General features: G+C 38.4%; 1 protein-coding gene across 3 annotated transcripts in view; it reads right to left on the bottom strand.

Annotated features, from left to right (window-relative positions):
- The window catches only part of ntn1b (netrin 1b), an 80,642-nt gene that overhangs the window by 29,192 nt on the left and 37,085 nt on the right, over positions 1 to 14,365 (bottom strand). For all 3 annotated transcript variants that reach the window (XM_067459045.1, XM_067459061.1, XM_067459053.1), the window contains 2 exons: positions 4,710 to 4,859; positions 1,334 to 1,387 (listed from right to left, as the gene is read on the bottom strand). In XM_067459045.1, the coding sequence (XP_067315146.1) occupies positions 1,334 to 1,387; positions 4,710 to 4,859 (204 nt within the window). The remainder of the gene's footprint in view (positions 1 to 1,333; positions 1,388 to 4,709; positions 4,860 to 14,365) is intronic.

Below are 14,365 nucleotides of genomic sequence, written 5' to 3'. Positions count from 1 at the left end.
TGTTTTCAGAAAGGCTTTATTCAAATCAGCAAAGCCGAGTCTCTCCTGCAGGAGACCACTCCCGTTCTTTGGCTTACATATCATATATAACATTAGCCTGACAAGCCAGACCCACATCAAGATGTTTGGTCTGGAAACTCACCATAGACAGGGCTCAATCTGAGGGTCGGGATAAACGGTTGTCTTTCAAACTCCCTCTGCACGCGATAGGATAGCGCTACACCAACCAGAGCAACAAAGGTGAAACAGAGCTTGTTGATAGATTAAACATTCGCCGATCCGGTCGGCAAAACTCAGAACACATCTTCCCTTTTTTAGAATAACTTCAGTGCCGTTCTTTGTTCTTTTCTCTTTTCTCTTTTTAAGAGAAAAGCTTAACTCCAAGTCTTCCAGAGTCGCGGTCAAAGCTGATTCGAGACACCGCCGTTCGCCAGTTTCTGTGTTTACTAGAAGCAAACTGCACGCAACGCAACTCGGCCGTTGTCATTATGGCCCCGCCCACCGACTATACACGATTTGATTGGCCCGGCAAGAGTTAGGCGAATACAGCTCAGAAGGGTGTTGAGAGTTGCTAGACGACACTCGCGGGCAGATTACATTTGCTGCTGCTAGGGTGCGTCTAGATTTCTAGGCTAATTTAACATAGCTGCTTTCCCCAAATGGTTTCCTGGCTCACGTCACCACATTCCAAGTTTTTTTTCTGTCAATCATACATGCCACAAACACAACGCTATATGTACCGCGTTGGTCATTCCCAGACTTAAATAAGTTAAAAAGTGTTAAATACAAAGAGGGCATCAGATGTGCTTAAAGTGACAGCAGCCTAATAAACCCGCTCCTGTAACGCTTCAGTGGACAAAGAGAAAATCACTCACTACTCTTGACTGAACTTTTGTAGCTTTAATAATGATTCATTTATATTTTATTTATAATTTATGCAGTGAAGACTGTGAAGTGTTTGATCATTTTATTCATTTTCTGGATATTTCCCACCTGTTAGATTAAATATTTAAAATATACCATGTCTTTATGTTGTTTTTACATTATTTAGAGATTACATGTGAAATTATTACTATATAAAAATATATAAAAAACTAAATGTTAGGTGCGATGGATTAATCACGATTAATTACAGGAAAAATGTGCCAATAATTAGTGTATATATTCCTTTGCAGTGCTCATTTAGGCAGAGAATGTTTGATTTGAATAATAAAAATCTCAAACACTAAACAAATTTGTGTATGGGATATTTTACCATAAAGCTTGATGCCACAGTAAGACCAGTAAATGTAAAGTCTTTTTACTATGTAGGTGTAATTTATTTTGAACTCACCTGTGGGCTCTTCTGAACTGCTGTAGGTGGCTGTGGGCACAGCAACAGGAATTTCTGTAATAAACAGTCAAGAACAAAAAATCAAAACCTCATGCCGTTTTTTTTTTCTTTTTTCTAGGTATTACTGCTTTCAATAAACATTGCAACTGGTTTTTTTTTTTCCATAATAGTTTTTAATATACATTTCATTAGATATATCAGGTTTATTAGACATATAACTGATGAAATTAAGACATGGTGGTGTATAGTTTTAATGAGTTTCCTCTCTAAAGCCCCGTCTTCCTCTTCTAAGCTCTCTGCCGTTAGATATACGCCGACGGGGGATCGAGGCTTGTTAAAATGTGCAGTTGGCAAAATGTGTGATATCCCAAAAATTTAATATCAGGCTATTAAAACAAAAGCACGTTATATCACACAATATATGAGACACCAAATACTTTCCGCTCAATTGTCGGGGCCCCCCTCTCTCTCCAGATTTAACAGCACATTTGTTACTTACCCAGAGAAATTAGGGGAAATCTAGTTTCCAGGGGTTTCATTTGTCTACGTGAATCCTTGCCAAGCAAATCTGAATGGCTTCATGTCTAAAGTTGATTTTGTCAGAGGGCCAGATAAATCATTATTTCGATGTCATCAGTTAGTGCACAATAGGAGCGGTTCACATTAATAGCCACATAATGTATTGCACTCCCAGTGAGCATCTTATCGAGAAATGCCAGCTGCTGTGTGGGCCTGTCCTTAATCGCCACAGAGACCGTCTGCTGCCTTGTTGATACTGCCAATAAACATATCACCCATCATGCCCCTGGAGCAGGCGTGAGATTTATGAGTTGAAAGGCCGTCAGCAAGGTTCGGGGCAGACTAGGTCATGTCAGCCAGGGCTTTATGGTCTGTTTGACTTAGTGGAGGGCAATCAGCGAAATGTCCATCCAAGGAAATAATGGAACAGGGGACCGACACGGAAATTAAATGGGCCGGGGCCATGAAATCATGAATAATAATAGGTGTTTATGCAAAATTTCTTTGGGGTATTATTATTGATGTCTCTGTAGGTGGTAATGGGAAAACAACTCATGTTGGACCACCTCATTTAGTCCAAGAATAATTTTAGAAGGAAGCTGCATAATAGTAGATTTCTTTCTGCTTTTGTAATAACCATTTTGTGTCGTTCTGTTATTTATTTGTAGGTCACGCTCATTTTTCAAGAGGTAGAGGCAATGACATTTAAGATAATTCAGTAATGTGTTCCTGCACATTAGTAGGAGAATAGCTTCATATTTATTTATTGTGGTTAATAAAAAAAATAGTAAAAGGTTTTCAATTTAGATTATCATTCATTTTGTCTGATTGCATGCTAGGAGGTCTACAATGGATCTTCAGGTAGCCTACTCTCATAAATATTTACATATTAATGCTCTAGAAATACACTTGTACTTATTTTTTTAACCCTGACCACAGTTTATATAGAGCTGTTCTTAAAGTTGAACAGATTTATTAAAGGGATAGTTCACCCAAAAATGAAATTGTGATGTTTATCTGCTTACCCCCAGGGTATCCAAGATATAGGTATCTGTTTCTTTAGTACAATACAAATGAAGATTTTTGACTCCAACTGTTGCAGTCTGTCCAATTTGTCAATTCTAAGGATGCGTTTACATGACACTGATGTACTAAAAACGGAAAACCTTTTCCTTTGCTTTTTTCGTGTACAGAGGACAACGCTGTCAAAATGACCCCCGTGCACAAGGATCTGTGAAAACATGCCTGTATTATCATCTGTATTATTCATGCCAGGCCAGTAGTTGGCGTATTGGCGATGTCACGTGTCAATTTTTAAAGAAACACTACGCACCTACTGAACATGTAATACACATGCACATGATGTCACTGCTTTCACAAAACAAAAACAAAAAAAAGTTTACACAATTGGTTAACTTTTTTCGCTCTAGCGGTTAATAAACAGAACTGCATGCGTCTTGCGGAAGAGCATTGTAGCTCTTAGAATTTCGGAAAATTCTAATTCTACAGAAAAAGCTACTTCTCTCTGTTAATGTCTATGGCAGATCACGCAGGGACTGTGCTCCTCCGCAGCGGTACCTACCGGACCGGTCTGAAATAGTCCCAATATAAACACTTATTATAAGTGTACCATAATGATTCAGGTTAAGAAGGAAACACGTTTTGGAAAATGGATCCATGTTGTACATTCTCATTATATAAGTTTTGTAAATCTTGAAAACAAAAAAGTTACGGACAGCAGCTTTAACATACTTTGATTTAATACACTTGTACTGTACAAAAGTCAAGAGTCAGCAAGATGTTTTTATGTCTTTGTCTCTTGTGCTCACAGAAGGTGCATTTATTTGATTAAAATTAAGTAAAAACAGTAATATTGTGAATTATTATTATTATTATTATTATTATTATTATTATTATTATTATTATTATTACAACTGATTTCTCTTTTAACATATTTCTGTTATGGCAAAGCTGAAATTCCGAAAGCCATTACTCCAGTCTTCGCATGATCACTTAGAAATGATCTTAGAATATTTAATAATTTAATATTTTTGTGGAAACAATTTTGTGTTCAGTAAGGTAAAAAAAAAAAACTAGCCTAGAAATCTAGATGCACCCGAGCGGCAGCAAATTTAATTTGCAGCCAGGGTTGTCTAGTAACTCTCCGTTGGCTTGCGAGCTGGAAAAAACCAAACTCTGGTCAGGCCAATCACATCGTATATAGAGTCGGTGGGCGGGGCTTAACATAATGACTGGAGTTGACACAGCTCTGCGTGCTTCTTGAAAACACTGAAGCTGGCGAACGGCGGTGTCTCGAATCAGCTTTGACCACGACTCTGGAAGACTTGGAGTTAAGCTTTTCTCTGAGAAAAGAACAAAGAACAGCACTGAAGTCATTCTTAAGAAGGGAAGATGTGTTCGGAGTTTTGCCATCCGGATACGACAAAAGTTTAATCTATTAACTAGCTCCGCTTCACGTTACTCTGGTTGGTTGTAGCGCTATCCTATCTCGTGCAGAGGGAGTACGAAAGACAACCGTTTATCCCGCCCCTCGGATTGATCCCTGTCTATGGTGAGTTTCCAGACCAAACATCTTGATGTGGGTCTGGCTTGTCAGGCTACAAAAGAACAGTATTTATTTGAAATATATCTTTTGTAACATTAATGCCGTCGCTATCAATTTTGATTAATAGAATGCATCCTGAGTAAAAGTATTAATTTTCTTTAAAAAAAAAAAAATCTTGCTGAGCCCAAACCTTTGAATGGAAATTTGTTCAATTTGACACTAAGGATGAATACACCATTTTTTATGAAGACACAGAAGGCGAGAGAGAAGAGCAAGCCAGAGGAATCTTACTGATACAAGGAGCGATGGGTGATCTGCTTTGCTGGTATCCTTTAGCACAGCGGTTGCAGGTGATGCCAGTCACACCATCTTTGCATGGACACTGTCCAGTCGTCTGGTTACAGGTCTTACCAGCTGCACCAACCGGATGACAATCACAGGCTGAAGAGAAAACATAAAAACAGTGAATACTCATTGATTCCTAAACAAATGTCTCTTATGCAGGTTTTTTAGGAATCAAAAACATCAAAAACAAATGTTTTTTTTTGTTGTGTTCAAAAGTTTACTTTTTAGTGATTGAAAACATGACACAACCATTGAAGCCTCAGTCATTACCAAACAATGCCAATCATTTTTGCTGAATCAAAAACATAGCGAATAGTGTAGTCTGATTCCCAAACAAATAACTCCAATGAGCCAGTTCTTTTTAGTGAATCAAAAACACATAGGAATGAACATGTAATCTGAGAATCATTCTTCTGGGATTGGGACGGGATGGGTTTTTCCCTCCGATTTTTTGTGGGATTGGGATGGGACAGGATTTTTATTGTAGGAGAGGTTTGAAAATCCACTCCGGTGTCACCTTCTAATCTACACTACTCCGGGGTTTTCGAACATTGAAAACGGATACTTTCAAAAACACTGCAGACTCAAAACTCTGGGGTTGCGTTTCAGTGTAAACTTACCAAAACTGAGACTGAAACATTGAAAAACATTGGAGTGGCGGCCAACATTAGGCTAACAGTTACCTGAACATGACAATAACAGACCAGGGCTGCATGTAAAAGTGTAACAGAGTGTAAAATCGGGCAAATATGAGTCACTGGATCATTAAAGAACTGCATACTGCACTAGCTGCGTTCTATATTTTTGATTCAGTAAAAAAAAAAAAAAAAACAAGTCATTTGTTTGGTGGTAGCTGAGGCTTCAATGGTTGTGTTGTATGTTTTGAATCAATAAAAAGAACCGGTCATAAAGAGTCATTTGTTTTGGAATCAATCTACACATATCACACTATATTTTTTGATTAACAAAAAAAGACACGGCTTATAAGAGTCATTTGTTGGTGAATCAGACTACACTAACTGCGCTCTGTGTTTTAGACTCAGTAAAAAGAATTGGCTCATATAGTCAGCTGTTTGTGAATGAGGCCACTGGTTGCGCTTTATGTTTTGTATATATATATATATATATATATATATATATATATATATATATATATATATATATATATATATATATATATATATATATATATATGTATATTATTTCTGTTGCGTAGCCTAGAAGATTTCACAGCGGGGGAGCGTAAGGTTATGCCTGGGTTATGTCCCTTAAAATGATAAAGCAAGTCTGTTACTTTACTTTGCCGTATCACAAACCATAAAGTTCAGTTTGAAATACATTTGCGGCGTTTTTAAGAACCAGTATGGCCCACACCTGTGTGTGCTCACTAGGTCTGGATCCTGTCCAGAGTGTGTATGTGGGTATGGTGGACACCCGCTGTGTGGAGGCAACAGACCTGTCATACGTCTATGTGTTAATACTTTTCAGCATCTGACATAGCGCTGTCATTCGCACAGGCCGAGCACATTCTGGTCAAGTTCCCAATGTAAAGACTTTTGGCAACGAATAAACCTCACAAATAAAGGCTGAATAATGTTCACATTAATGACGGAACGGCCTGTACTTCAAAGGTGCTCTGGCTAAGCTGTTAGCCGAGACCATCACACGTTAAAATGTGAGAATTTCTTTGTGCGCTCGCACTGCCAAGAGTTTACCATAAAGCTGCTTGTTTGAAGTCTCTGCTTAACTCTTCCCATCAGGCCTTCAGCCGTTTTTATGTAGCCAGGGATTCATTTGGAAATTATATGAAGTGGTCCAGCCGTAGTGAGAGCTAAAGCTCTTGGGACTAAAAAAAATTGATGAATATTAGAAGTCACTTCTTGAATTAGTAACAAAGGCAATTGTTCGTCTCAGATTTATGTCTGCCCTGGAGAAGCTGTACACAGTCTCAGCAGTGCCAGAACAGAAATGGTTGTTCTGAAGAGACGAGTCATTGCGCCGTTAATCATTTGGCTTTTTTTCTTCTGTGTGAGTTTTAGGTTTTCCACCTCATAAGTGACTGATCTGGAACACACTAAATACTGTAGACACTGTTCAAATATCTATCTATCTATCTATCTATCTATCTATCTATCTATCTATCTATCTATCTATCTATCTATCTATCTATCTATCTATCTATCTATCTATCTATCTATCTATCTATCTATCTATCTATCTATCTATCTATCTATCTATCTATCTATCTATCGTTCCATCCATCCATCCATCCATCCATCCATACATCCGTCTGTCCACGGTCGGTCGTTCCATCCATCCATCCATCCATCCATCCATACATCCGTCTGTCCACGGTCGGTCATTCTATCCATCCATCCATCCATCCATCCATCCATCCATCCATCCATCCATCCATCCATCCATCCATCCATCCATCCATCCATCCATCCATCCATCCATTCATCCATATTTAAGTAAAGAACTGTAATAAACACATTTAAGACCGGTGCTTTAGCAGTGCATCAGTTTCATTTGGATTGGATTGTTTTCGCTATTCCCCATCCCTGATGATTTAGCTGATGTTAATAAATGCTACACAAAGTGGTGGGATGCTTTGAATTTCAATGTCCACTTAACATTTGGTTAAAAGCAGCCACAGTTCTGCACTTAAGCCACCCACCAACCAGCCCACCGCCTGCTGAATTACGACACCGCTCTTACGCCTTCACAAACAACCCTACAACTCTACAGCACATAATCTAAACCAGAGCTACTAATAACTTCGCAATAGTAAGAAGAGATGCTGGGGGAATGAGTGTGGGGCAATGCAGCATAGACTATAAGTTCTCATGGCTGTTGAAAACCCCTCTCCATGTTTAAAAGAACAGTTCATCTAAATAAAAAAATATGAAAAAAACTTATGTTGTTCCAAATGTGACATTTTCTTCAGTGGAGTACTAAAGGAAAGAGTTTTCGAGTTCTTTTTTTTTTTTAGGTAGCTCATGCAATTGCAATGAATGGGGTCTTTCAAAAAGGATGCAAAAGCACGAAAAAAGTAGACCAAATGACTAGATAGTTGCACTAAGCCCTATAGTGATTTCGGTTAGTCGAGCAGCCCTTGATAATGGCAAAGGGCTTGATAATGATATGAGGGTGACTAAATAGTGACAGAAATTGTATTTTTGTTTGAGAATGAAACAACGTAGTGCTTGTGAGTGACATGGTGTGTACTCGATGAGGAATGAAGTTGTTAATCCGCGATATAAAGCATGCACTCTAAAAAATGCTGGGTTAAAAACAACCCAATTGGGTTGAAAATGGACAAACCCAGAAATTGGGTTGTTTGAACCCAGTGAATGGACCCATTCGAACAACCGAATTTCTGGGTTTGTCCATTTTCAACCCGGTTGTTTTTAACCCAGCATTTTTCCGAGTGTGAGGTGTTCCAGACTGCCACTGACTGTAGATCTGGTCTTGGGTCTGATTTGTCTCAGTAGGTGCTCTGCCTTCTTGTTATTTACAAGCAATATGCCTTTCTTTTCCAAACGACCCCCTATAGAATTTCTGTGAGCTCTGAACACTACTGGCACGGTGTTGCTTTTACCATCCAAAATAAGCACAATGAGATGGTTGGCTGACACGAACAATAAATACGGCAGTCCTGCTACACGACGTTGAGGAGTTTGTCACCTGAGACGAGTAAAGCAATCAGCTTGACAATGGTGACTGGAATTCCTCAGCATTTCCCGGACAAGCCTCGACTGTGCCGGCCATATTGTATGTTAAGGTCATTACAAGAAGCTACTTTTGTAAAACTAGCTTCCCCGTATCCCTCGCATCTGGCCTCCAAGCATCCCATATATAGCCCAAGTAAATGTTTTGGCTGGCAGGGGAAAGCTGTTCGAAACCATTTGTAACCTCCCCTGAATCAAATGCATTCCTCTTGTGATAACACACAGCAATGTCAGTGTAACATGGGCAGTGTTTGCCATCCATCACATCTGCACATTAGAACACGACAGTCCGCAAAAAAATTAAGCTACCCCGGTGATTGGGTTAGCAGCCTCTCATATCAATTATGCTGCGGTTTGTTGAAGCTTTCAGTCCGTCAAACTCTGGGTCCGCTAGTCAGATGAGAATACAAGTTATCTTGGCTGAAGGTGGGGAATATGCAATAGCAAAGAATGTTTTGTGAGTGAATGGACTATGGGAACACGGGGGACTGACATTGCGAAATTCATCTGCTGACCAACCGTGGATAAAATCCATGCATTTAAAACTTTACAGCCGCCTTGGGATGTCTGATTTCGCAAGGCTGTGAACGGAGTTCATGTTTAACACGACAACTATATATTTTTAGGCATTTATATGCACTTCATTCAACTGTATGCCCATCTTTTTTGTTGTCATTTCATGTCTACAATCAGGCCCCGCTGCTAAAACTACACTGTAAAAAAATATTTAGAAAAAAAGTTACCTGGTTGCCTTAAAATTTTGAGTTCATTGAAATTAAAATTTTGAGTTAATACAATGAACATTTTTTGAGATTCGACAACCTTTATTAAAATATTATTTAATGATTTTGTAAGCATATTGGGTAATTGTGTTTTATTTCTGATGACGCAGTAAAACATGCCAAATTGTGCTATTTTCATGATTTATCAAAAAAAATTATGTGGTTCAGATACAATAATATTTTGAGTTTCTATTTATTAAACAAATTTCCTTCATTGTATCAACTCAAATTTTTAATTTCAATAAACTCAAAATTTTAAGGCAACCAGGTTACTTACTTTTTTAAGTTAAACCAACAAAAAACAACCAAATTTTTTTACAGTGTAGTGAGTTGTTGGAAAGTTGCATAAGTGACATACAAACTTATTGCAGGTGTGCCATAGGAAGAATTCTCCTAATGTGCATTGGAGATTCCGCTCACAATTGATTCCAACAGTTTCCAACAATAGAATTGACATTAGTTTGCCAAGACAATTTCCAAATACTCTAAATATAGAAATACACATTACTATATTTTTGGCATTAAAACTAACATTTCTAACCAACATTTCTGTGCTTTATCCATCTTGAATGGTTCTCAAGAAGCTTTGCACAATGCATTGCTGCCAGAATAAGGCATAATCATGCTGCCGTACCTTTTGAAACAGCATTAAATCACATGGGAGTGTGCCCATGATGCTTTAAAATGCTGCCCACATAGGCAGTTTACTATGTATTTGAACATGACCTCACAGTTCATCTGACCATTTACAAATCAAAGACAGTACACTCCTAGAAAAAAGGGTTAATTGGTGTTCAATATAGAACCATAGGGTTCTTTACTCAACTTTTGCAAAAAATGTTCTATATATAGAACCTTTTTAGCATTTTAACCTTTTTATTATAATAACAAGATAGAACCCCATTTGTCACAAAGGTTCTTTAAGCTATTATTCATTCATATATTACATTATTCTGCATTATTTTGTAGGTGTAATTAAATTATTGTTTACCAAACTGTTCCTGTGTAACTTAATATCACATTTTAATCATGCTGATTTTTAGAGGAGAAAAACTGAAATGATTATATTGATTATCATCAACTCTTCATGTGATATTGATTACCTACATAAAATCAGATAAATATATACATTTTCTAATCCCCATATCTTGAATTTGTGATTATTTACATGGATTCATAAATGCATTTTAATACACTGAATAATGAAATATTTGTCAAATATATGAAATATTTAATCCGGACAAAACAAATGATACTGAATGAACCACTAAAAGGTTCCATATAGAACCTTTTTCCTGGTTACAAAGAACCCTAAAGGGGTTCTTTTAGGGGTTCCATATACATAGCGTTGATAGAACCTTTACTTCTAAGAGTATAGTACTTTGGACAGGAGCGGGCTGGGCTGTCTGACAATCTGACATCCTTTGACAACAATGTCTCCACGCTTGAACTTGAAGTGAACAAAACTTTCTGCAGTAGTGCCGTTCCCACAGTTCCCAGTTCCCTGCCCTGAACCTGACAATATATGTTCTTCGCATCCCATCCACGAGAGCACCTTCAGAGGGAACATTCAGCCTTTGTGGTCGGATTTTGGAAGAGAGACAAAAATGCATCAACATTTTTTCCTTTTGCAGTAGCATTAGCTAGTAAGCCGAGCGGTTTTCGTTTATTTGTATTTTCGGTTAATAATTTTGAGTGACAGATGTCATGTTTGATTTAGCCTTTTTTTCTCTGTGACGGTGTTGACTGTACCATAAGACAAAAATAACAAATTAAATGATTGTATAGGCAAAATGTTATATTTGTTATCCCAGTAACTCTTTTTTTAAGGGGAAATGTAAATCTGGAAACGAGGTCTTAATTTAGTGGGATCGGTCGGGTCGAACACAAGTGAATTTTAAGCAGGAACGGGCGGGTGCGGGATAGAACCTAAAAACAGTCCTGTGTAGACCTCTACATGAGGTCTAGAACATGTGCGTAATCTTTGCTGCCTTTACATTTATTTTTCTTTCACGGGTAAGTGAATAATTGGCTTGTTTCTCTATTATTGTTAATATGCTCTGTTGTCCCAAATTCCATGGCAGTCCTCCTCGTCTGCTTGGAACTGTGCTCATTTTCCAGGGAAACCCCATTGTACAAACACTATCCTGTTCTAATCTCTTTCAGCTCAAAGACTTTAGAGTTCTGTAAATCATGAAGCAATTAAATAAAATGTAATAAAAAAGAACCTGGGGCATATTTCAATATTTGTTCAGGTTAAGAAGGACATTTTGATTCCACACTCAAATTTAACATTTTTATTAGACTTCATTATATTTTGCTCTCTTATTCCCATCCTGGTTTCCCTGCCTACTGCGGGCATTGAGATGACTAGTTGTCATTGTGCTATGACTGTTCGGATGTGTGGTGTGACAAAGCTGTGCTTCTATAGCAGAACTCTTTTCTTTCATACGATAAGTAAAGAGCAAGTAAAAAGCACAAAGTGCTACAGATCCTGTCAGAATATAAGGAGGCATGACATGCTCTGCCGGGGATGACAGAGTGGGTCGATCAGAAGAATAAAAATGGCTACAAGATACAGTTCTTTCTCAAGATGCCCCTGTTTATAATGTCTTTCATGCTAGCAAGGAGTGTGAACGAGAGCATAGTGGCGGCAGAATGAACATAAAACCTTATGGTTATGCTGCCGCCGCTAAACCCTTAAAAATAAAGGTGCCAAGAAGAACCATGGAAAGGTTCTTTGGATATTAAAGGTTCTTCGTGGAACCATACACCCTGCCAAAGAACCATTTAAGAACCTTTATTTTTAAGAGTGTATGCTCTCGTTCACCCTAGGTCTGGTAGCTCAGTGCTGCTGTGACATAAGCAATAGTGCTGCAACTGACGCCGCTTTGCTCTCACACACTCATGACGACTACAGTAAAACTTTCAGCTCTCTTTTGTCTGTTTCTCACGTCTCCCTGCTCATTTCGGGCGATGGGAACAGTACACACAAGAAACAACAGAATCACCGCTCCTCCTCCAGCCCTTCTTCTAGAATAGAGGGTACGACGTGACGTTACCATCGGCCGGAGCGACTGCAGTTATGGCAAAAAGACTGAGAGGCAGCATTGATTTCATCGTGAATGCCACACACAAAAAAAGCACACACAAAATACATCTAAAATGGGAAATAGCTTTGAGATTAACTGTACAAATCTATTTGACAAGAAATCTGAGCTATATTATTACAGACTGACGAAAGCTACAGAAAAGAGAAGCAAATGGATCACTGAAATTCACAGAAACAACTAGACTCCACACTGCAAACATGGATTTGGTGTTATCATTTTGTGTTATAATAAGACTGAAAAGTTGGTGCTTGTAAATGGACTGCATTTGGTAAATAGACGGCATTTATATAGTGCTTTTATCCAAAGCGCTTTACATTTTTGCCTCACATTCACCCATTCATACACCGACGGCGATGTCAGCCATGTAAGGCGTCATCCAGCTCGTCGGGAGCAGCTGGGGTTAGGTGTCTTGCTCATGGACACTTCGACACTTGGTCAGGTGGAACCGGGGATTGAACCACCAACCTTCTGGTTTGTAGACAATCTACATGAGCCACTGCCGCCCCAAGCATCGATGCTTGTACGTGCTACTGAAGTGGATAGGTTTGACTCTGAGTGTGAGAAAACGACCTTTAAAGTTTTATATAGTGTTTTAGTTTCTATTGAAACCCCCAACCTACAAACAAAATATATATTCGGTTGATTAATATCAGTACACTCTAAAAAATGCTGGGTTAAAAACAACCCAAGTTGGGTTGAAAATGCACCGACCCAACAATTGGGTTGTTTTAACCCAATGGTTGAGTTGTTCTTACCCAGCAATTGGGTTGTCTTAAGCAACATTTAACCCCACCACTGGGTTAAAACAACTCAACCACTGGGTTAAAACAACTCAACCATTGGGTTAAAACAACTCAATTGTTGGGTCGGTGCATTTTCAACCCAACTTGGGTTGTTTTTAACCCAGCATTTTTTAGAGTGTAGTGTCTGATATTTAAAATGCATGGAAATTAATAAATGAATAAATTATTAATAGCAATAGCCTTCAGATGAAGAGGACTACCTCAACAAACACATAACAACAGTCACAAAAACTGCAGACGTCCCTGTTTGCTGTATGTCCATCTATAACTAATTGAATCTATTTCGCTGACAGGGTTTCATCATCTAATCTGTTGTTGTTTACTTTCTTTTTACTAGCTCTTGCAAGTGACAGAAGTTGCCATCTTTTCTGTGAACGTTTATGAGCTGATTTCAGCATTTGTCTGCATTTTCTCTAAGGCGGAGAATAAACAAGGCAGCGGCAGCGTGTATCACATGACGCGTGAGAACCAATCATGCAGTCAGAAATTCACATGACCAAAAAGATGTGGTTTTTGGCAGAAGATTCCCCGGCAAACTTTCGCATTTGGTTACTTCTACAATGGAAATGCCCATATTTAGATTATACAGTCCTGTGTAAGAGACTGAGAGTTTTACAATAATACCAGGTTTTCAGTTTTTATACCAGTTTCTGTGAATGGAGACGGCACGGGAGCTCACGTTAGAATGCTAACTTTTGGTGATTTCCGGTAGAAATCTAAAAGCGCAAGTTGACAAATTATAATGAGGTTGCAAATAACCACATTAATGTGTAATGTTGACATATTTTTTATTTTGACATTAAAGCTTACATGTTAAGGGAGTTTTCCCCTGCCGTGTCTCGCCTTAATATAAGTGATCACCCGGATTTAGACCTACCCTATCTTGTATTTATATAAAGCGTTTACAGGCAAATTTGCTTCATGTATTTTCCTGGCGTTAAATCAGGAATCGGTTCAGGCTCGTATAAAAATCAGGAAATACGATTCCTCGGTGCATGTCAATATCAATGGATCGCTGAATCTTTGGTACTAAGGAGCACTATATTGAGTCCAACCTTTAGTTTACCTTTTGTTCGCATTTTTGCAGTTTCCCCTATTAAATCCAGTCATCCAGCAGCTCTTTGGCCACTCAGTCTGGCTGAAGGGGCGTGTTCCGTAGAAAAAGTCGTA

The sequence above is a fragment of the Pseudorasbora parva genome, chromosome 2 (assembly GCF_024679245.1).
Source record: "Pseudorasbora parva isolate DD20220531a chromosome 2, ASM2467924v1, whole genome shotgun sequence".
Taxonomy (NCBI): domain Eukaryota; kingdom Metazoa; phylum Chordata; class Actinopteri; order Cypriniformes; family Gobionidae; genus Pseudorasbora; species Pseudorasbora parva.
The sequence above is the reverse complement of the archived record's forward strand: the minus strand, read 5'-3'. Positions and strand labels throughout refer to the sequence as shown.